At 35.0% G+C, this 24725-nt stretch overlaps 1 protein-coding gene across 4 annotated transcripts in view; it reads right to left on the bottom strand.

Annotated features, from left to right (window-relative positions):
• The window catches only part of LOC145322007 (uncharacterized), a 61910-nt gene that overhangs the window by 15935 nt on the left and 21250 nt on the right, over nt 1-24725 (bottom strand). For 3 of the 4 annotated variants that reach the window (XM_080163734.1, XM_080163738.1, XM_080163737.1), the window contains 9 exons: nt 23178-23221; nt 22804-22875; nt 20960-21102; nt 20519-20631; nt 20177-20266; nt 12817-12914; nt 12030-12102; nt 11295-11409; nt 10200-10272 (listed from right to left, as the gene is read on the bottom strand). In XM_080163734.1, the coding sequence (XP_080019860.1) occupies nt 10200-10272; nt 11295-11409; nt 12030-12102; nt 12817-12914; nt 20177-20266; nt 20519-20631; nt 20960-21102; nt 22804-22875; nt 23178-23221 (821 nt within the window). The remainder of the gene's footprint in view (nt 1-10199; nt 10273-11294; nt 11410-12029; nt 12103-12816; nt 12915-20176; nt 20267-20518; nt 20632-20959; nt 21103-22803; nt 22876-23177; nt 23222-24725) is intronic. The other variant, XM_080163735.1, reaches the window with a different exon arrangement.

The raw sequence follows: 24725 nt of genomic DNA, 5'->3' as shown, positions 1-24725 counted from the left end.
CTCCCATCCTCAATTCTCGTCACTCGGCCCATCCTCAAACATCTCATCAGCGGATTGGTACTCGTAACCAGAACTATATCTCCGTCAGCTAGTGGCTCCGCCATCTCATCCTTCCACTTGGACATCCGTAATATCTTCGGTAGGATCTCCTGGCGGTAGGCAGTCCAAAACTGGGCAGACAAATCTTCTAACAACTTCAACCTGGAGGAAATTTGGTCCTCTGGTTTCATCGCCACATTGCACAACGGCTGGCGGTCAACATTTCCCAGCAGCTGGCCAGGGGTAATCAGCCGCCAATTCTCCACGTCGTTCGCAGCTTCTATCATCAATGGTCTGCTATTCATTAACTTGCTAACCTCCGCCAACAGCACCAGGAGCTCGTTGAAATTAACAGAACTATTCACCAACTTCTTGGACAGCAATCTCTTGGTTAATCCCACCATTTTCTCAGCTTGCCCAATGAAATGGTGGGCTCGGGCCGGGATCTGAGACCAAGAAAACTCTACCTGGCTGCCCAACTTCTGCTCTAAAACCTTGCGAGCACCGGATAATTGTGTGCCCATGTCGCTTACTATGACCTTCGGCAGACAATGAACAGCCTCCAACTTGCGCAGGGACAACAGGATACTGCTGGTATCATACTTTTCCAAGGCATCTAACCATAACGCCCCTGAGAACCTGCAGACCACCACGAACACCCACACCTTCTTCATTGCTGTCTGACTCCTCGTTTTGGCGGCAGCTCTCCTCGTAACCAGCGGACCCATCAGGTCGACTTGCACAGCTTCAAAAGGCCTGCTCGGGACCAACTTGTCAGGTAACACATCCTTCATGGTAGTACGACATTCCTTAGCCCTCTCAACACTGCAGGGCCAACACTTCTTCACTTCCATGATGGACAACCTCCTTGCCTTCACAATCCAGCACCAACGGCGGCTCTCAGCTAAAGTTCCACGGACACCAGAGTGAAGCTCAACATGCGCTTCTCTCATAAAAACAGCAGCTAACCAATTACCAGGCTCCAAAATTATTAAACCTGGCATGTCTTCAAATATCATTTTACGGCCACCAGTAATGGCGTCAATGACGGGCTCTCCACGACCAACCATTTTAAGAATTCTCATCTCCCTGGTCACATAATTTCCTCCGGGACCAACGACAGGCCAGGTCAATGATACTTCATGCACTAATGGATTCAATGACGCATAATTGCCTTTAGCGTCATTTATCCACTCATCCTCTTGGCTTCGTGACACAATGAAAAGTTCCGCCGCCGCCATAAAATTGTACAAAGACGGCTTGTACACAGAATCTGCGGCTGCTACATGACTACCAGCGGCTGTAGTCTTACCTTCTTGTCTGCTCTTTAGCTTCTTCAACCAGGTGTTCGCTACTTGCAGGACAGCTGCCATAATACGTTTGGCCTGTCCAAATGATCTCCTGTGCTTAAACCTAAAGACATCTTCAGCGGCTTCTCCGGCAACTTTCATTGAACATAACTTAACCATTTTGGTATTCAACTCCTCTGGTGGTAAATCCTGCTTGACTTGTTCGGCAGTTTTCACCGGCCACGCACTTTCATCCTGGCGCAACCATTCTGGGCCCAATCTGTACCTGGAACCTGGTCCCAAATCTGATACCTTGCAGGTGCTTCTTGTGCCCAAATCTGCAACATTGTGTGTCCCCGGGACCCACCTCCAGTCATCCTTGTTGGTTGCAGATTGAATTTCTCCAATGCGATGAGAATTAAATGTGTTCAACATAGCACTGTTGGAAACTATTTGTGATAAAACACACGATGAATCAGTAAAGTACATCACTCTGATAATATCAAAGGGCAGGGCATCTCTGATGGACTTTGACAACCTTGTGGACATCTGGCACCCCATCAATTCAAGGCGTGGAATTGATTCACACTTGACCGGCGCAACTCTTGACTTGGTGGCTAGCAGAAACGTTTCAAATCCTCGTCTAGTTGGCCACCTCAAATATGCATTACATGCATAAGCCTCTGATGACCCATCCGAAAACATCATCAAGGATGGAAGGCCAGTTGGTTCCTCCGGGACCACACAATGGTCAAACTCCAATTTAGCGACCTCAGCTCTGTCCTCCAGCGACTTAACAAGTTCATCCCGTAGACTTTTTGGAATGAAATCTTGCCAGCCCAAATTCAGCAAACATGTTTTCCGCAGGACAAGTTTAATTCTCAACAGAATAGGGCTGCAAAGCCCGATCGGGTCGAAGGTTTGGGCGGCGAACCTGTGGACCATCTTCTTTGTCAGATTCTCGTCCAAGGCGTCCTGGAGGTTGTACAAATCAGCATCCTCTTTCACCTTCTTTCCCTTGACTTTACCATCTTGGTTGACTCTTGTGGCGATGGACAACACATCGGTGGCTGGCTTCCATATCAGCCCGAGAACCTTGGTTGGCTGGCAATCATCTCCAGAATAAATGACTTGTTTGAAGGAAAAACTACCTTTGCCGATAATTCTGTCGGCCTCTTTCATCATCTCCTTGGCTTCTGGCTTCGATCCTGCTCCCGAAATAACGTCATCTATGAAGCTGTGCTTCTCAAGCTTGACTGCAACTGGAATCTGAGGTAACTTGAATTCCTCATCAGGGTAGGTAGGTATTTGTGGCTCCTTCCATAATTCAGGTTTAGCAACAATTTCACTACCGTTTATCTGCCCCTCTCCATACATCTCCTTGACCTCTGCTTCACTCTTTCCGCCGAACAGGCGGGACGTCAACTTCAGGGCTGTAACTGCCAAGTTTCCCGCAGCCAACTCGCCAAAATTCACAACTTTGGTCAGGTAAATTTCAAGTGGACCGTCTGGCGTCGGGGAAAATAAAACTCTCTTCATCTGGCTGTCGAACTCTGTGGCCAGGATGGAGTTATAAAACTTGGAAATATCCGCGGTTATACCAACCTTGTAACCGCGGAAAAGCATCAAATGATAAAAAATCTTCTGCATTGGCGGCGGGCCTCCCAGCATTATGTTATTAAAACTGGTACCTTTGAACGTCAGAGAACTATTTGCACACAATCTCATGGGTGTGGAACTTGAATCCTCCTTGAAAGCAACCACTATTGATGAACAAGACTTAGGCCCTTCATACTGCAATTCTTCAGGCGTGGCTTTTTGAAATACGCCTCTGGATATGGCGTCGTTGAATACCTCCACATACATTCCATAGGTACCTTCCTTGACCATCTTGGCACGATCCTTTTCAGCAATTTTGCGGGCTAAACTCTCATTGTAGGGTAAAGTGTGAGGATCTTCAATATAAGCATATTGACCTGTCCACTTGTTGGACTGCAAGTCTAGTGTTAAACCTGCCTCAATTATCCTCTGCCTCTCACGCTGGTCCCAGGTAGTGCCGTCGGCCATAGCCTTGCACTCTTGACAGGCAGTACATCCTGGACAAAGTGCCTGCGGCTGTACGCCAAACGATTCAGACGTCAGAAAGTCTGGCAAGGTGCCTCCACTGACACTGACAGCCTTATATGCCGACTTTTGATCTCCAGCTCCACCGTCAGCACTCGTACAGATAAAACCACTACCAAAAATGGTTCGCCACAACATAGACTGGCCCACTTTCTGGTAGGTTGATGGAAACACGTCAGGATGTGTATTTCCGATGATGATATCTAAGCCTCCACTAATATATGTAAACCTTTCTGGCGGCATTTTAAATATCTCGGCGGCAGTTTCGGGGTGGACCGAGCGCATCGCGTTGGCCCCGCCGAGGGTAGGCATGACAGCTGCCTCAAACTCCCTCAAATTGCCGTCCCTATCCTTCAGATAAAACACAACATTGCGGCAGGAAGACTCACTGCCGTCAGCTACAGAAATAGTTGTATATCTGCCGGTAGATTTCAGCTTCAACTTGTTGGATAACTTCTCAGACACAAGTGGCAAATTTGCCCCAGAGTCAAACATTACAGTGGCGTGGCAGGTGCCGCCGCCAGGTGCTACAACAGGAACTAACTGAAGTAAGAAGGTACAGGGGCTGGGTGCAGAACTTGACTTGTAGACTGTATTCACACCAGCACTAGCCTCATGGAGTAACCTAGAATGGTATCTGTCGCAATTATTGGTACCACAAACACCAAGCTTATCCGATTTATTACACTTGTCAGCAGTATGGCCGTCACACAGGCAGAGTTCACATAACTTCTTCTGCTGGACAACTTTCTTTCGGTCAACCACATCCATCTTCTTAAACGTGAGGCAACGGAAAATCGGGTGTTTCTCCTTGCAGCTCTCCACAGGACATGCACTGTTCCACTTGGAAGCCTTGTCCTTTCCAGCCTTTCCATTCTTATTGTCGCTGCCGCCAGATACTTGCGCGGCGGCAGCTCTGTCACGATTTCTCTTGCCGGCGCTAGTGTCATAAGACATATCACCGGCTAACATGGCTCCCCTGGTCCTCTCCAGTAGTTCTACAATCTTCTGGATGTTTGGTTGGTTCATGCTACCTAGCTCCATCATAATTTTCTCTCTCAAATTTTCAGGGCACTTGTCTTTAAAAATATGAATAAGAGTTAGGTGGTTGTAATCCTTAGCTGCAGAACCAACGATGGTTTCTACTTCCTGCATCATGCTCTTGAAGGTAGCAATTGCGCTAACCACGTCCACAGGTTTATCCACAGGTTTCATCTTGTTCAGCTTAGTTAAAATCCTCATGAACCGGCGAGTGTTTGATAAAAACATCTGATCAAGAAACGACCATTGTTCATTATGATCTCTAATCGCTGACACTTGCTTGCGTAGTTCCGGGTTGGTTATCACCTTCTCCATACACAACATCAGACTTAACCTCTGGTCAGCAAATCCGTAACCAGAGCATAGATCCTTAAAGACCTGTTTAAAGTTTGGGTAATCCGTGTCAGTACCGTCGAAGGACGGCAACAAACTGTTGTCCCAGCGTCCATACTGCGGGTTGGAACTCCGAATATCCACGGCAGACATACTTCTGGAGAGCATAGCAGGTGTCCCACTCTCATCCAGGTTAGATGAACGACGTTCCATCTCTCTAAGCCTTCGGTACATATCACGTACTTCTTGGCGCAACTCCACGGAAATTTTAAGCACTCCCATGTCCATCTTCACCTTCTCAATGACGTCGAGGTTCCTGGCGACAGTGCTTGACCTCGCGTCGTCTGAATCATTGTCAAGCCAGTACAGAATTTTTGTACACTGCTCCAACGACGCATAAACTTTATCTGCAACAGTTTTCTGCTCACTAGCTTCATCCAAATCACGCTTGAACTCGCGCAGCTCACTAGTCTCCACGGCAGGTTTTAGACTTTTTATTAGGTCAGATTGGTCCTTGACCTCACTAAAAATGTCACGAATTGATTTTACATTCACATTTTCACATGAACTAAAACTTTGGCAGGCCTTTAGATTGTCATAAAACACTTTTAACTGTTCGTCAAACACTTCTAGCCTTTCACTGCCAATAGCGATAGCTCGCTCAATTTTCTGCTTTTTGGTTAGTGGCATATTGATTCACTAGGTACTTATTTCACAGAAAAATTGTCACAGTTTATTGCATCAATAATTCACTGGATGCTATTGATCTCTTGATGAATGCTAACGCCTATTCATCAGATACTTTGAAATTGTCTCAACCATGACACTTTGGTTGAGTATGACTTCCGAATTAGCGGGAAGTTCTCGAGATCTGTTGGCGAACATACAAACCCCCAATACCAGGAACCATCAAGTTTCAACAGCAGGTTTGAATATAGATTTATTGATGAAATTATTTCAAAGTCCTGAAATTACAAAATCAATTAGTTCATAATTCCAGTTATTTATAACCACGTAATCTTAATTGCTTTTTAAAAATCATTTTTCTCTTCGGTTAAGAATCTTTGGAAACTTTGGCTTTAAAGGAAAATTATTTGGTTTAATAAATCATTGTTAAATGCAAAAATAAAGGCACATAAAAAATACTAAAACATATATTAATCATTATTAAGTTTCATGTTTAGCTGGCTAAAGCCTTTTTTAAAACTACATATAATCGTCCTATACACCATTCTTCTTAATAAAAATAACAAATTCTACCTGAAGTTCTTATGGTTTCAAATCCCTGGTATACTAGGGTCGTTCACACACTATGAGACCAATGATAGGCCCAATTTTGTTCTCCGAAATCTTCACACACTCATATCTCATTCAAAAGTAACGAACGTGCGCATCAAAATATATAAACAATCCATGCCGCGTCACACTATGAAGGAAAGCCAAAAAAGACGACATTTGCGCTTAGTTTCAGGATAATGATAAGGAATTAATTTCGAACTTGATAAACACAAAGCTTCCTCGAAAAGAGGTTAAGACAATATTTATAGAATAGCTATTAAATATAGCCACAGGCATAGAGCAAAAATGACATTTCTGACAAACATTGAAAATATTTGCACAACAACCAAACAATTTTAAAATATATTTGAAAGAAGGTGTATCAACTTTATTTTTTATAGCTAGCCGGTTCTTTTAGTAAGTAGTAGATGTAAAATTTTTCATAGAATTCAGATATGCAATCGGTTTTTTTGTAGACCTCTTATTTTTTAAGTAATTTAAGGTTTTTAAAAAAAAATTAAGTCGATTTTAAGATACTAAAATGCAACAAAAAAGAGAAAGAAAATGGCAATTTTGAACAAAAATAGTAAGATCTTTAATTTGACACCTTACTTTTTCAATTCTGTCAGGTAATTATTGAAAAAATCGATTTTTTTAAACCCACGAGAATAAAAACTTTGAACTTAATTTTATCATTCCCCAGGCATAAGAAATATACAGAGTGAGTCAAATAAAACTGAGTTTTCCGATTTTCAGAAACAACTAGAAGGAATACAGAAAAAATAATTATATGTCCTTGTTCTCTGTACAAAGGCACATCAAACTTGTAAAAGATGTTTTTCATTATCTCTAAAAATGCGGCCTCTATGATAGGTGTATGGTGTCAAAAAATGCCTTGTGTGAAAAATGTTGATCAAGAAAAATTAAAATAACTCATCTATTTTGTATTAAAAAAATCTTAAAATTTCAATATTTATTAAGAAAAAGATCAAAGAAAAGTACTTTAATGAGTTTTAAAGATGAAATGCTTTTTGGCTCCTTACAAAAGCATTTTTAGAATACTGCAATTTGTCATTTTTTCATATTTCTTGACTGTGATGCATGTGGTTTAAAAGAATCTTCTATAATAACGTAGCTCATAGTAAAAAGAAAAAAAAACCTTTTTATTTGACAAAAAAATCTCTTAAGATAAAAAAGTTATAAAGGTTTGAATTTTTAAGATAAAAATGCCTTTTAGAAGCCCTATCCTATTTAAATGAAGTTATTATGATGAATTATAACACACAATTATAATTTGTCAAAAGGGGGCGGAGATTTTGGAGATTAAATCCGGTCATAGTCCAAATATAGAGGAAATTTGGGGGGAGGGGGGAGAAATTTAGGTAACGAGATGAAATATTTCCGGGCATGAGCTGGTTTTCCGGTCATGAGCTGGTTTTCCGGTCATGGGGTGGTTAAATCTTAACAATAGATTTTCATTTACCTTAGTTTTAATTATACCTTAAAGCTATCAAGTCATTACAATGGTTCGAGCACAGTTTTCTCCTGAACAAAGGACTAAACTTATGCTTGACTATTCTAATTTAAGTGTGTTAAAAAAAACTTTTGGCCAGAGCTTAACCAGCGGTATATGGAAGCATTTCCTATGTCTCGTCTGCCTACAAAGAACACAGTGAGAAATCTTATGAAAAAACAATTGTCAAAATTTACAATGCACAATTGTAACAGTAAAGATTCTCCAGGCAACAATCATAGTGGCCGCACACGCACGGTTGTGACAGAGAGAAATAAGCGCAGGGTTAAAAGGATTATGGATAGAGATTCTGCAAAGAATTTAGGCCGTATTGGACGAGACCAATCACCAATCAACTCAGGCCGACGAAATAAACTTGGTATTAGTCAGACCAGCTGGTGTAGAATATCTGCCGAGTTGAAATATCATCCGTACAAGGCTGTCAGGCGCCAGAGACTATTGGATACAGATCTTCCCAGGCGAATCAACATTTGTAACTGGGTTTCTAGACAAAGAGTGCGTGAAATGAAGAATATCCTATTTTCGGACGAGGCCTGTTTTGATTTGAAAGGTCATGTTAACTCACAGAATGTGCGAATGTATGCTGAAGTAGGGAAGGGGCGACCAGAAAACCTTGCACATGAAAATTTTGTGTCGGAGAAGCTGCTTGTTTTTTGTGTGGAATCAAAGCATCTGGCTTATTTGGTCTCAAATTTTACCGCAATGAGACAATGAATGCAGCTAAATAGAAGTCACTTCTCCAATACCATGTGTTGCCTGAAGTCAGGGCAAATAATGGTGGCAACCTAGACAACCTTACCTGGACACAGGACGGGGCTCCATGCCACACAGAAAGAAGAAACATTGCTTATCTTCACCGCCAGTTTGATGGCCGACTGATAAGCAAGGGAGCTGAAAGAGAATGGCCACCAAGATCACCAGATTTAAATCCCTGTGACTTCTTTCTGTGGGGTTATTTAAAATCTCGGGTTTATTATCCTAAACCTAACAATCTGGATGAACTGCAGGCAGCTATTCAACGTGAGGTTAGGCAGATGGATCCTGACATGTGTCGTAGAGCAGTTTTAGATATAAGAAAACGTGCAGATCTATGCTTAAATAATGATGGAAAATGCTTTGAAACATAGTCTTTGATTGCAACAAAACGTTTGATTTATAATGTGATAATTTGATTTAAATAAATTGTATTTTTAAGATGTTAAATATTTACAATCTGTTGAATAAAAATTTTAATAATCAAAAAATATGTTTGTTTATCTTTTTAGAATGGTAGACATTTTTTATTATAAATAAATCTACCTAAAAAGTACAAAATAATGGCCAAAAAAGTCATCACACACACTTTTTGAAATCTTTATGCTCTAAAAAGCGCGGTTGTTTTCAGAGATATTCAAAAACACCTTTTCTATGTTTAATGTATATTTTTATAGAGAACAAGAACCTATAATTGTTTTTTCCATATTCCTATTGGTTGTATCAGAAAATCGGAAAACTCAGTTTTTTCTGACTCACCCTGTATATATATACTGTTAGAATGAGAAAAGTATTACAAATACAATAAAAAGTTTACAATATAGTATATAAACTACAATAAAAGAAATTATATGAAAATATCATATTATATTATACAGGCAACGTCTTAATTCTTGAATTGAGTATAAAAATGGGAAGGGGGTAAAGAGGGGATGACGAAAGTGTTGCCTGAACAAAAAAATATAATAGGCCATTTTTTATTTTTTATTTTTTTACTTTTTTTCAATTTTGCTTACAATGGATTCGTAATATTTTTCTGATTCTAAAGGTATATATGAACCCATATTTTTTTACCTGTGAAATGATAAAATTAAGTTCAAAGTTTTTATTCTCGTGGGTTTAAAAAAATCAATTTTTTCAATAATTACCTGACAAAATTCAAAAAATAAGGTGTCAAATTAAAGATCTTACTATTTTTGTACATAATGGCCATTTTCTTCCTTTTTTTTGTTGCGTTTTAGTACCTTAAAATCAACTTAATTTTTTTTTTAAAACTTAAATTACTTAAAAAATAAGAGGTCTACAAAAAAAACCGATTGCATATCTGAATTCTATGAAAAATTTTACATCTACTACTTACAAAAGAACCGGCTAGCTATAAAAAAAAAGTTGATACACCTTCTTTCAGAAAATTAGGATCTAGTACAGTTTACGGTAAATGTTCCTGGGATCGAGTATCTACAAAAATCGATGAACCTTAAAGGTTGCTAGCGACCAAACGGCTCAACCATTAAATTTAGTGCAATGTTAGTGCAAAATTTTAACCAACATAAGAAGGCCAAAAAATAATAAAATGGCAATTGATTTGATAACGCACAGATATCTTGTAACGCACATAAATTTTGGAAATAATCGTTCCAAGGAATATTTTACCGTGAACTGCACTTGATTCCAAAATGATACTTGAGTTAAATTAATGTACTTAGACTTGATTTTTGATTCATTGTTTCTAAAATACTTTAACTTAAAAGTACTTTACCCATAGAATTGATTTAGATGCCATTGGTGTATCACTGTATGTTGCTTACCCGTTGACGAATGATGACTCTGGGTTGACAGAAAGACGGACAGTATTACCACCCAAGGTTTTGTAGTCTGTCTCTAAACAAAAATTTTTAATGAAACGAAGAAGCGCGCCTCGTCCAATTTTCACAGTAGCTTTTCTCATATTTCTGGCCTTTTCGCGGGGCTCTAACCCTGTGTCGTAATCATTAACACTTACCTGACCTAACCTAAAAGCTACTGTGAAAATACGACGAAACCCGCTACTTCGTTTTCTTTACATGATCCAAAGATTTTTATTATTAATTCTAACATATAAAGAAATGAATACAACAACATCCTTAAGTAACGAAGCACAAAATGCATGGATGGACAAACGTGCTAATAGAAGTTATAGGGCAAATGTTTGTTGGTCAAAAAAATTATTTGTTTCCACATTATTTTTGGTCAGGATATTGTTTGATTATATTGGGAACTGGTTTCCATAAACCCCCCTCCCTTCACCTATGAATCATTTGTTATGGAGATTCCTAAGACAAACAAAGAGGCGACAAAACGACATTAAAATATTATTTCATTTAAAGTTTAATTAAATTTTCTAAAATTTAAAAAATTTTATTATATGGAAAAATTACGCACAGAAATTTTTCAAGAAAATAATTACATGAGTTTTACTTTAATTAATAGAAAAAAATTAATTATTTAATCAAATTAATTAAAAGATTAAAAGATCAACACTATAGGAAAAATTTTTATTTTATTTATTTTTTCTAGAATTTTTTAATAAGCACATAATTAAAAAGGTAAATTCCACTACATAAATGGGTGGGGTTGATTTGGATATGACGATCCGCAGGGGTAAATTCTGCGATTGTGGTTGTATAATTCAAATATCTCATACTAGCGGCTGCGCACCTAGCGTCTATCGTGTCATAACTAATGACATTGAAAAGGGGTTCCTACCGCTGCTATGTTAGTTGAGCGGCATTAATAGACAGAGTGGAATGTCTTGGCCCAAAACATGCGCATCTTGCTAATAAAAAGTCAAAGACTGAGGCCTTATACGTAAGAGGTAATTGATAGATAATTGATTCGACGACAACTATAATGGACGCGTTTACCTTGAACTGAGTACAAGTCCACAGTTTCTAGTAGGACATGATCAAGTATAAGCTGCTGTACAAACTGTTCAACCTTGAATGGGTTAAATCCCCAGTCTATGGGCATCCAGGATCTATGGTGTATGCACATTTTTTTTGAAATGGTTAGCAATTATTAATTAATCAAACTCATATATAACTAAGGATACTAAGGGATAAGACAATGGACGATAAATTGATATACATCCCCATTGATGATAAACAAAAATTTCCAAATTCCACTAATGCAGTTATTTTTTTGGACACTTCTAATTAATAAACTAAAAGTTTTTGAGCCGGCGAATAAAACTTTGGGTAAGGATAATTTTTATTGGTATTGTTGAGTGCTAAGGGCTATTACAACGTAGGACAAAGGCCCCGCTAGGTTAGATCCAATTAATTTCTAAAATTACTCATTTCCATAACCCAAGATTCTTTTCTGACAGGCAGACAGAAGGACAACACTAACACTCATAAATTAGCTTCAATACTAAAAATGAAGGAAAAGTTATTTAAATTTTTAACAAATTTGTCTATCGTGAGGGGCTGTAACAAAACTGGTATTAATTATATTATTTACATTTTATAATTTGTAGAAGGTCTCTATATTACAATAAATCAGTATGGCTAAGTACTGGTTCTAATCCAGCAGGTATCAACCGGGATTGAAGCCATACTGGAAATATATTTTCCACTTGTCAAAATGTGCATATCCCTGAAGGCATTGTCTTGCGGGGCCAGAATTGTAAAGGATTCATTCTCACCTATTCTAGAACTCAGATTCAGTTTCCTTAATAATAAAATGAAAATAAGATATAAAAAAGTAACTTTTAGCCTAATAACCTTAGTAAACTAAATAAGTTATTTTTTAAAAAAAGATGTAATTTAAAAGAGTTCTGCATAATGTACCCAATAATTAATTAAATTTTTCTCCAAATTTGTAACAAATTGTAAGAATCTTCTATTCATTAAGTTTTTAAAAAGTCGCGCTAAATAATTTTTTTTTAAATTTAATTCAGTGAAGTATAAATAAACAATTGTTGACTGTTTAGTCATCTACGCAATACGAATTCCAATTTTTAAGGTACATATTAAAGATATTAGAATTTCGAAATACCCTTTGAAACAATGTCAAATGCTTCGCTAAAGTCAAACATACATGAAATGTCAAACTACTGAACTATTTATAAATCTATGAATAATAAAACACCCATTTCAGACATCGAATCAAGAAAACCGGAAAAGGCCTTAGAGGGATTGAAAAAAATATTTATTTTAGGTCATGATAAGAGCCCCACAGGTTGGAAAATGTTAGTATTTAGGAAGTTCTCAAGAGAAAACTTCAGGCATGGAAAGAGGACTAAGGTCATGGCTTCCCATAGGATCTAGAAACAGGTTATTAATCTTTTAAAAAGTGGGCTGGAATATTCTGGTGGTTTTCCTTAAACTTAACTATTCGTTGAATTTTACGTCTTTTTGAAAAAAATTTAAAATATAATAATACCTGGCAAAATCCAGGAAAGTAAAAATATCCGGACTGCCTCTGAAGAACTGGATAAGAGTTGAGATCTGCTCCAGTAAGTCTGGCCTCTTCTTAGGAGTCTAAAATAATAATCCATTTGATTTTAAATTGCTTTAATTTGCAAGTAGAAAATTTTACTATGTGACTTTTCGTCTTAAAAAAGGAAAAAAAATTCTTGTTATTTATAGGTATTATCAAACAAAACACTTGATCTTTAATTTACAAAAAATAATCTTCTTGTAGTGTCTGGTAAATATTGCCTTGCAATGCTATAGCAAATTTTGGAATTCAACTCATTTATGTTAAAAAATTCTCCCCAAAAACCCCATTTTTTTCTCCAAAAAAAAAATAATGAATGTTCTTACCCCTGAACTATCTATAAATGCGAAGCCCCTAAGGGCTAAAAGTGAAATAAATATTTATATAGATCTATGAATATTAACATTTTAAGCTGTTTTTTTAAATACAAAAAAAACAGAAACCTGTGGAGGGCATCATACAAATTCAGTTTTCACTGTAGAAACCTTTTACAAGTATTTTATCATACATGAATGATAAATTCACAATATTAAAAAGTATCTTTAAAATTAACAAAACTAATCAATAATTCAAAATTCAATTGTTGTAAGTCCGTCATTCAGTCCTTAGATCTATTGAAGAATTGTGATTTTCTCAGCTTATATTCAAGATAGACAGCTTAATTTTTAATGTGAAGATTCCCTGTACCAATAAGCATCCAGTATGTAATTTACTTTTAAATGCTCATTGAAACTCCCTGCCCGTATTACAATCCATGATTCGCTACTTATGGATGTTGTCATCCTTTTTATATTTTTAATTTCGGTCATTTGGAGGAAAATTGGATTTATATTAAAATATTTTTTCAAAACTTTCAGAATAATAAGTTGTTATGAAGGATTTTTTTGGTGCTTTCATGCAAAGTGCCGGTTGAGAACTAATACCCCTCAATACTTTTAAAATAAATTAGAAATAAGAGGTGGGGGTTGAATTTTTTACCTTATGTTTAACCATGCACTGGGTGGACCCTAACCCCGAGGAGCTATACCCCAATTACCCAATATAACCTAACCTAAATTAACAAACAAAAAGTTACAAATACCCTTATTTTCAATCCATTTAAAATAAGTCGGGGGCGGGGGTATAACTGCTCAACAGGGTGCTTTGTGCGAAGCACCGATTATTTCAAACGTACTAAGAAAATATTTTTCTTTAGATTTTACCAAAAAAGATATTAATTTTGTATAAATTTGAATCCTATGAACTACATAGATCCCAAATTACTAGGATAATAACATTAATTAAGTAGACAATTATGTAATAAAAGAAAAAGCATACTAATAAATTCTCGCTTACTAATACTAAGCATACTAATAAAATAGTTATTTCTCGCATCGTATTATAAACGGCTTTCCGCGGATACAGAATGTACAATTATAAGATTAAAACTAGTTTTTTTAGCCCCGAGGTGCCGAAGTCACCGGCTAAAAAAACTGGTTTTAATCTTGTGATTGTACATTTTTATATTCGTAGAAAGCTGGATATAATTCGATGCTAGACATAGTTTTTTCGTATGGATGAGAACCGGTTCCTATCCACCGGATTCGAATGAATACGAGAAATGTTTTTAATCATATACACTTGTCAATCCTAATATAAAAGTAACATGAGGTCTGCCTGTTCATATGTGTGTGTGTAGAAAAGGATCTTATTAACCGCTGAACCGATATGGTTCTTCTTTACAGAAAAGCTTATTATAGGTAAAGTTTCAGTGACGGTACCTCCAATCTTTACGAAAGATTCATACTAATTTTTATTAAATTTAGATTTTTAAGTATGAGTCAAAATCAAAGACGGAATAACGAAAAAAAAATATAATTAATGTTACAATAAATCATATAATATCTAATTCAAAAAAATACAAATAATACCTCAAATTGTTTTCTGATGAAATCCATTCAAATGTTTAAACATAGATTCAAAAATTCAAATTAATTTCTTTTGATTGATATCAAGAATGATAACGGCAAAAGTATTAGAAATCATGAGGGAATAATGAATTGTTGGCTAAGCTTATCATGACAGCCGTGTTAGAGATCTTAAATAACATAAGGATTCACACATAAAGCACAGTACTTTAAAATATATGTACCTTAGTCTAAATGGAAGACTGGAACTATCAAGCGACTAAAATCTTCAAAATTACACTAAAAAACAAACTGAAAGAGAGCTTAAAAATTTGGTCTCAGACTAATTGAGAATAGAAAATTTAGTTTTAAGTATTTTGGTCGCATTGGTTTTCCATTTCCTTCCAGTTCTTAAAATATTTATTCATTTTGCATTTAAATTTTGCACAAGTAATATTTTCATTATATCTAATTTATTATTTTTAACAACAATGTTAAACAGAAAGCCGAATGATTGGTTACAGTAGCTTTGCTGAAAGTAAAATAAATAATCATACAATAAATCATATAATTTAAACTAAATTTACTATGACTGTACTAAAAATAGTCATGAATAGATTTTTAAAAATAAATTCAACTTAAAAGGAAAATCTGTGATTAAAAATGTCGAGTTTTATTTTTACTATCTATATATCTTAATCTTTTATTTTATTAATGAATTAAAAGTTATTTTTGGATATCTTGTAATTTGATTTTTCCTAACGTCATCATTTATGGCAAATAATTATATACTAAAAAATATTTTCCTTATGTACAGAATGAATTGTGTCTGTTTGTTCTGTAATCCTCTTAAATAAAGTAGTAAGCTTTTTGTCTGTAACGAAGGATCTCGCTAACTGGTATGGTTCTCCTTTACAGTGAAGCTTCTGATAGGTCCTTAGGTGGTTTTAGGTTATTTTATTTGTATGAATAAGTCTTAGTATGTTTTTAGGCTATTTTTCTGCCCTTCCATATCCCCTCGATCATATAGCCCCTTACATGCTAGGGGCGCAGCCGCTAGTTTTATAAAGAATTTACTCGACAGGGGTATTATTTGACAAGCGTTAATTCCAATATGTAGTAATGCATTTTGAATGTTACGATTTTAAAAAAAATGGCACATTTCCTCCTGTACGTTTATTTAAGATATCTTAAGCTTCGGACTTAAATGGTTCTTTATCGCATCGTATTACTGGCAGCTTTCTGCAAATATTAAAATGAAAAATTATAATATAAAAAAACCAGTTTTGTTAACCCTGAGGGGCCAGAGGTCCGGGCTAACAAAACTGGTATTAATTTTATCATTTTTATTTTAATATTCGTGGAAAATTGTCTGTAATTCGATGCCATACTTTATTTTTCATCATGACAGAACTGGCTTTTATCCAGTGGATATTTATTGATTTTCAAGCCATATTGGAAAATAATTTCTTTGTTATAGCTTATTATTTTCTGTAAAAAAAATGAAAATTATCAATATTATAACATATTACCAGTACAATTCTTATCATTTTTCAGTGGAAAACACCGTTGAAAAAATGTTAGAGGTAGGGTAGGCAGCTGCCAATTTTATTGCAGCAAGGTGGTGGCAGCTGCTAAATAAAAATCTTGTTGAAATTAAGGCAGCTGCGGCAATGATCAGAGTATAATACTTATGCCAAAGCTCGGCTGCGGCTGAATTATCAGTACTCAGCCACTTTGTTAGTAATATGGCTAAAGATTTCTAAATCTTAAGCAGCTGGCTTATAGATGCTGTTAAAGCCGAATTAAATTAATAGTATCTGTGACTAAATTATTAGTATCAAGCCGTTTGTCTGTACCTTTATCTACAGATTGTCAAAACTTAAGCTAAATCTGCTTAAAATTGTTCAAATCTAGGCTCGGCAGCGGCTGCCGAGCCCTGGAAAATACTGTGTAAGTAAGTAATAACAAATATTGGACATTTTTTAGATAGCAAATAAATTATCAAATAAAGTCAGTATGTACTTTGGAAATATTCAGGGAGGGGGGAGGGAGCATTGGGCTGTTTATTACACTAGTTCCCAAAGTCTTTTAATAACTTTTTCTTATTTGTTGGCTTCTCAACCTTTGGGACTTTTATTGAATGTGATTGGTTGGTTTATTTAGTTTTAACCACTAATTGTAATCTACAGAAGGGGTGATTTTGGGTATCATCATTGGGGATGTAGATCCATTTATCGGCCATCTAAGATAGCTGGGAAATATTATTGTTATTCTCAACATAATATGTTATATATGCATCTGCTTATATCCAACCTTATCACTAAGCAGTTATTTTTCTAAATTTATCCACTGTATTTTGTTGATTTTACAAGTTACTATAAAAACAAGGATGACAACATCCATAAGTAGCGAAGCATAAACAATTAAATAAGAATTTAGATATTAGTTGACAAAAGCATGCATATTAGGAAAATTTCACGAAACCTTTTCAACATTTGTTAATTTCTTAATATTTATTTATATTTCAGTACTATGACTAACAGACTGACGGTCAAAGTAAATTACATACTGGATGCTCAGAACAACGGGAAATTTAATTTTGATATTTTTAACTACAAAAATTTTAAAAAACGGACCATAAACACCAAAGATATGAAGAAAAATGTGAAAAATATAAAAATAGCCAAACACCTGCAAAAAGGCAGTCTGACCGCCATTGGTGTGTTCTTGAAACGAAAGGAAATTTAATTTTGATATCTATAACTGAAAAACTTTGGAAATTGGGCCATAAACACCAAAGGTATGGAGAAAAATGTGAAAAATTGAAAAATAGCCTAAAACCTGCTTAAAGGCAGTCTGACCGTCATAGTTGTTTTCTTGAAACGACACGAAATTCAATTTTGATTCTATAACTGAAAAAATTTTGGAAATCGGACCATAAACACCAAAGATATGGAGAAAAATGTGAAAAATACAAAAATAGCCTAAAACCTGCTAAAAAGCGGTCCTATCGACATTGATGTTTTATAGTTAATTGTGCTCCTTGATAATGGGAATGTTGTCAAAAAATTTCAGCCTTTTATCTTTTATAGGAGCCGAGAAAATCACGTTTCCCCCAAACTAAGACGGACATACGGACAGACGGACATACGGACATACGGACAGACGGACAGACGGACATTTCAAATTATAGAGTAGCTTCGCTACTAAAAAGGGTAATTTATGCCCATAATTAAAATTTCTCAAACTAAACAGAGCAAAAACATTATTATTATTTTGAAACTGTTGAGTACACAGGGTTTTGAGAAAAACATGTCACACCCCCTCCTTTAATTTAGGAGGAAAGGTGTATATTTTATATCTGGGGGGGGGGGGGTTGAGACCCTTGTCCTGGGGTATATGTGTAGTGGACAGACCTAAACGGAGTAGCTGGCGCTCCATTGGAAAAGCCTAATAATTGTTGCATAGCCAAGTTATTGTAATGATATGTCATGTTATCCAATGACCATTTGTTGTTGTTGTTGTTGTAGCCATGATTCTCTGAAGTTAGGACTCAGATGCACACGGAGACTGGAAGTGAGAATCCTTTGGCCAATCTTAGATTGGTAAGCTTTGCGCACAGCTGATTGTATTCTATGTTACATTACAAGCTGACCCGCAATTCTCGTGGAAGCTACTCAATTATTATATCACCCTGGCTTAGAGTTTTGGCACCCTAATTAATGGCACTCTCATACGAGGATCATGGATGAGGGAAAGCATGGTTAGAGCAGCTTGTTTTGTAGATTCCTAACTTTCTACAAATCTCCCCCCTTACAACCCTAGAGCATCTTAACGAAGGTTGCGTGATCATAATCTGACAAATTGCGACAGCACTTGTCAACTAAGTGCAAAGTCTATGTGGGGACTTGAACTCGGTTTCTCCCAACCACAGCGTAGTGCGTTAACCACTACACTATGGGACACCCTATGACCATTTGTAGATAGAAACCTCTACAAAGAATACACCAAAAGGAGAAGGTGTTTATCCTATTATGTTATACCTGGCCTAACTTGGTAATTTAGTTAGTACTGTGTTGACTTTCATAGAATAATCGTGTACATATTTCGAACCCACTTTGTTCGTGATTTAGGAGTGAAGCATTTCTATAAATTTATAAATTTTACTGTATGTGTCCGCTGGGTTCGCGCCGTCGCACTTAATATAGAGGGATGAAGGGATAGACACCTTGGAGAAAAATCGGGTATAGTCCCTTTCGTGGCAATGCACCTTAAGGGGCGATTCTTCGTATTTTTCACAGTAGCTTTTCTCCTATTTCTAGCCCCTGCGGGGGGCTCTAACCCTGTGGGGCAATCACCTAACCCAATATAAGCTAACCTAACCTAAAATAACATATAAAAAGCCATTTTAAAAATACGACGAATCGCCCCTTAAGGGGCGTTGCCACGAAAGGGACTATTCCCGAAAAATCTCTATACCCCCCTTTTGCACGCCCATGCTATGAAATGAGTATATAATCAATTGTTTGTGCAGTTTAAGACATTTGATCAATAATCAATTAATGAAAAAAACAAGTCCCCATAAAACAAGGATGACAACATCCATAAAAGCGAAGCACTGAAACGGTAGGACAAACGGACACCAACACTTGTATAGTGTCAGAACTGAATAATCAGAATATAAATGTATAAATGTTGAAGCAAAATTGTAAGTAAAATTGTTGAAAAACTGCTTGATACAGAATAATGTTTATGGACATACTTACATTTGTAGGACTTGATTATAGAGTTACTTCGCTTATAATATTGTACTTTGTTGTCCCAAAAATCAGATCAATCGGATTATTAGATCACATAAAAATTTGTTGTTAAAAAAGTAAAAAAATCAACATGTTTAAAATGGACGTACGGACATTCTGGTAATGATTATAGAGTTGCTACGCTTTCTAAATCGTACCTAACTACTACAGGAATCACCATGCAAAGTTTGAAATCAATAGGACAATTCTAACATGCCTAAATTAGCGAAAAAAAGCTATCCGTTACGGACGGACGGACGTACGGACGGACCGACCCTAATTATAGAAAAGCTTCGCTTTTAAAAATCTATTTAGTAATACCCAGAGATAGAGGGAACAATGGCTGTTTATGACACTAGTCTCCAAGGTTTTATAATAATTTATAATTTGATTTATTCGTTCATTAAGTTAAGTGTTCAATCGTTTCAACCAGAAGGTATAAATTTGTAAATCATCAATGGGGATGTACATCATTTTATCGACCATGGTCTTATCCCTTCAGTTCACTAAGAAATACCACTTATCTATCACTATTAAACAAAGGGATAATTTTAAGTATTATCTTATCTGTTTTTAAGAAATTATTACTATGAAACGAGCATATAACTACATTACCTTATTTGTTTGTGTAGTTTGTGTTGGTTGATCAATATTTTGTAAGAATTGCCACCCTTCTGGAGAATCTATACGAGCCTCGGATACAATCTGACATATTAAATAATTACTTATAAGTTACAAATGTAAGAGGTTTAAGTGGTTGTTGAACTTACAGATCTAGGTAAAATAAGAAGTTTCAAATGTTTATGCTGAAATGACATCAACATATGACCATACAGTATATCATATCTGTCTCTTTTTTTTTTTGTAGAATACAACTTTTATAGATTTTATCTATGAGGAAAAAATAAATCAAAAACAAAAATTTTACATTGCAACTTTTAAGTCACTATTCTTAACCTGCTGTGGTAGTGATTCAAACTCAGCCACATTGTCAGCATCACTTGCAGCTTCAAAGATAATATTGTTGTCACCATCTTCTGTAGTGGAGTCAAATATAATTTCATCATTGTCTAGTTTGAAAAGAATTTGATTTCTGTGTCTTTCAATTACTTAGACTATATGCATGGTGTTAAAAAAAAACAATATGAGTCTAAAATCAATTGAAATTTTTGCAAGAAATGATGAAATTTTTGTTTTTATACATATTATTGCATATTTCTTATTTGACAATGTATCTTTATAAATGATGTAAGAAAACATTTAAATAACCTGGAATATTAAAGTTATCTTGCAGTACATATAACTGCGCGTCAAAAACCTAGGTTGCGCTTCTAATGCTAATTGTGTTTGTATTTTATGTTATTTTAGGTTATAGGTGAAAGTACAATCAAATTTTGCCTTGAATATCGCCATATTCTTCTGTATTGGTATCATCAGTGACACCCTCACTAGAATCATCTGTTGTCTCATCATTGTTATTATCAGTTGTTACTTCAACATCAATCATTGGATCAGCTCGACCCTCTTTTTCAACTGAAGAACTGAAAAAAACAATTTATTTGTTAATAATCGATAGGTATAATATACGTGGATAATATAACAGGGGTAATTTTGTCGTTAATTAAGGTTGCTAATATTTTCATCATTTATTTGTAAGTTCCTTCCTCCAGTAGGAGGGGAAGGGATGGGGAAAAGGGGTGGATGAGGGGTATCGTTATATTAGCCAGTTGGTAGTACCAATTTATTAGAGTTGCCGAAATCTAATGCAATATCCAAGCTATTATATATCGATTTTGTTAATTTTGATACAATTTTTGGTTGAAAAGTTCTGACACTGGAATTTTAACCAAATTAAGAAATATATGATAGCCTAATGTTTTAAGCTAACGAATGAAATAACATTTTTATAAAAACTTTAGATACCAGTATAATTTCTCCCTCCTTCCTGATAAATATCAAAATATAACACAAAATATATTTAACAACAGTCAACCACTCGACTACAAAGGACGTTTAGACGTGTTTTTTGACGTCACACATGACACTTTCAGTATCTCCATGAAAGTTTGATATATTGAACATTATAGTTAATAATTTTCTTAAAAATCCTACTTTATAAAGTATAATTTTTTTGTCTGAGGCTAAAATCTCGAAAATGCTGTTTCGAATGGTTTACTTTCATGGAAGCTTCATAGATGTCTTGGGGTAGTTTTAGGCTATTTTCATGAGTTGACCCATCCCCCCATTTTTATTTTAGTTTTTAAAAAAATAAGGAAAGGTCATCTTTTAATAGGTGGTACCCACCCTCAAACTAGTTATAAACCTCCACAGGACCTATGAAAAGCTTCATTGTAAAAGAGAACTATATCGGTTCAGATCTCTCAGTATGATACACAGACGAACAGACACAAACACAGACATTTTGTTATTCTTCTATGAAGATGAAATTGATGAGTATATTCAGAACATTATTAAAATTTGTGATAAAATTCGCGCGACAAATGCACGGAAATAAAATGGGCTACAAAGCTTTAAGCATAATGTAACCGTTCCAGTTGGATTAAAATTATTTTTAAATCATTTATTATTACTTCGATCAATATATTAAAATAGAATTCTATATTAAATATCAAAAAAGTTATATTTAGATTTAAATTAATTAATGTCTTAGCGTCCGTTTGTCAATTATTACTGATCTTGAAATGGCAAGACTGATAGGGCGATTCATGTGGTTTTTTTTAGGCCAGAGAGGTCATTATTGGACTGAAAATTATACTTGTTCCTAAAGTTTTATAAACATGATCCTTATTCGTTGGCTAAAAAACTTTAGGTGCTCTATCTAATACTGGTTGGTTTGTACAAAAACTAAAGGGGTAATTTTGTTTATTGTAAATGGAGTAAATCAATTTATTTAAGATTATTATCATTATTCAGAAGCAAAATATTTGTCAAACACTTTGTTTAAATCTAAACTACATAAATCAATAGTACTAATGGTAAGAGTTGGGGGAATTCTTGGCCCGTAAACAGGCTCAACTTATTACCATGAACTTTTAGATATATGTAACCAAAGGGTTGTTTGTCTGTTGGATTTTACTAAATAACATAATATAAATTGGTAAAACAATTAACAGTACGGTAAAAATGGACGATACCCTAAGGTCTTTGGCGATAAGTTAAAGTCATAAAAGGACCTACTTGGATGAGCTATGGTTAACGCTAGTTTAATAACAAATCTATACCTGTTTTGTTTGTCCTTTGATTCCGTACAGACAGTAACTGTTTTAAAGATTGACAGGCTCTCGTCCTCTTTGCTAAAATAAAAGACAACATATATCAAAACAAAGCTAACTTTAATGTACTTTGTTTCTAAAATGATTTTTTTTGGCATTTTACACCCTAAATATGGAAACTCCCCCTCCAATTATGTAAATTTAACCCTGGCGCAAAAATTTTGGGTTTGTAAAATATACTTAAATTCTCAAAATTGAGCTTTTATCATTGATTACAATTTATTACAATTTGCTGAAATACTCGATAGGAACAAACATCTTAGTACTAATTTCAGGTCGTATGAGAGTGAACTGTTATTATAAAAAGATAAAATCTAGCTGACCTTATTTCTCTGCAATTGTTATCTTTTCTACCATTGACATCAACCTAAAATTATCAAATTTTGTAGCTAAAATATTATAGATATTATATAGAATGGTTTTGAAACATAATAGTGAAACATTATACTGAAAAATTAAATATCGTATTGTATTCTGAACAACTTTACATGAATAATAAAATAAAAATTTTAATAAGAATACCCTCGGAGCCAAATAAACTGGAATTAAAGTAATTCTTATTTTACTATCCAAGGAAAATTGTCCATAATACGATGCGATAAATAACTATTACAAATTTCTCATCACGTGATGTTAAAAAGTCAAAATTACCAAAATTATTTTTCTATACAGAAATATTTAAAAGTTATCAGGTCAGTAAGGCATAGACGTCCAAGGATTAATCACCTCAAACCTTTAAAATCCCTCGATTTACCCCCCTAAAAATATAAAGCTTGGACGTCCCTGCAGGAGGTTAGTTGTAGCTGACTACATTGTACTTTATTGTACTAAGCATCATGTGCTAAAATCTACTGAAAGAATCAAAAATTTTCTTTTAAATCAATTATTAAACCTCTTTGTTTTTGTAATTAAGAAATTTTCTGAAAAGATTTGAAAATTATTAATTAGAGGTTGACGCAAGTAGAAGCCAATGTGCATTGTTTTAATAATAATAACAAAATGACAAGAACGCAAATGGTCATAACAAACATAAAGATAAAAATAGTTTCTTTTTATCCATTCAAAATATAACATGCACAGTATATATAGGATTTAATTAAATTCTTTATTTCACTAGCCGCTGTGCTTATTGCTTTTTGGAGGTATGTAGTCCAAGGAGGAAGGAAAATAACCTAAAACCAAACTTAGATTTGAGAATTAAAGAACCTAAAACTATCTAGTGACCTATTAAAAGCTTCCATAAAATGGAGAACTTTATCGGTTTAGTAGATATCGAATTTATAATCTACGGACAAAAAAAGCAGAATTGCATTAAATGTTATGTTTTGATATTTCACATCCAAAATATTGGAATGATTACTGCCGCCCCCCCCCCCCCCATTCGACAACATTAAAATGAAAGTGAATCTTTTATGTAAATGAGAATCATATAATTTATCGATATCTTAAGCTACACAAACAAACATTCTATTACTTTGAATAAATGTATAAGAGATATGTATATTCCAGAAAACTACCTGGCCTCAACCACGGAGTCCTTTTAGCTAGCAGATGGGAAACTTCGCTTTCTAAAGTTAACTGTTTGAATTCAGAATAGGGATTGGGTCCTCAAGGATGGAATATAGTTACTAATAGCTCCTGCCCCCCTCTATAGTCTTTATTTAATTAGAACGATTCAGAGATGCTGTACATCTTTAAAATTACTTCGTCGAACCTACGGATGAAGATTGCGAAGATTTTCAAATTTCATTAACTAATTAAAATTTATAACTCTTAACATGAAACTATCGTATTTATATACAATTATATAAAATTGTTTACTATTCAATTATATTATTTATAGTTAAATCAATGTATAATAAATCTTAAGA

This window comes from Acartia tonsa, chromosome 6 (assembly GCF_053477335.1).
Source record: "Acartia tonsa isolate MP-2025a chromosome 6, ASM5347733v1, whole genome shotgun sequence".
Lineage (NCBI taxonomy): Eukaryota > Metazoa > Arthropoda > Copepoda > Calanoida > Acartiidae > Acartia > Acartia tonsa.
This window is presented reverse-complemented; position numbering and strand designations above follow the sequence as displayed.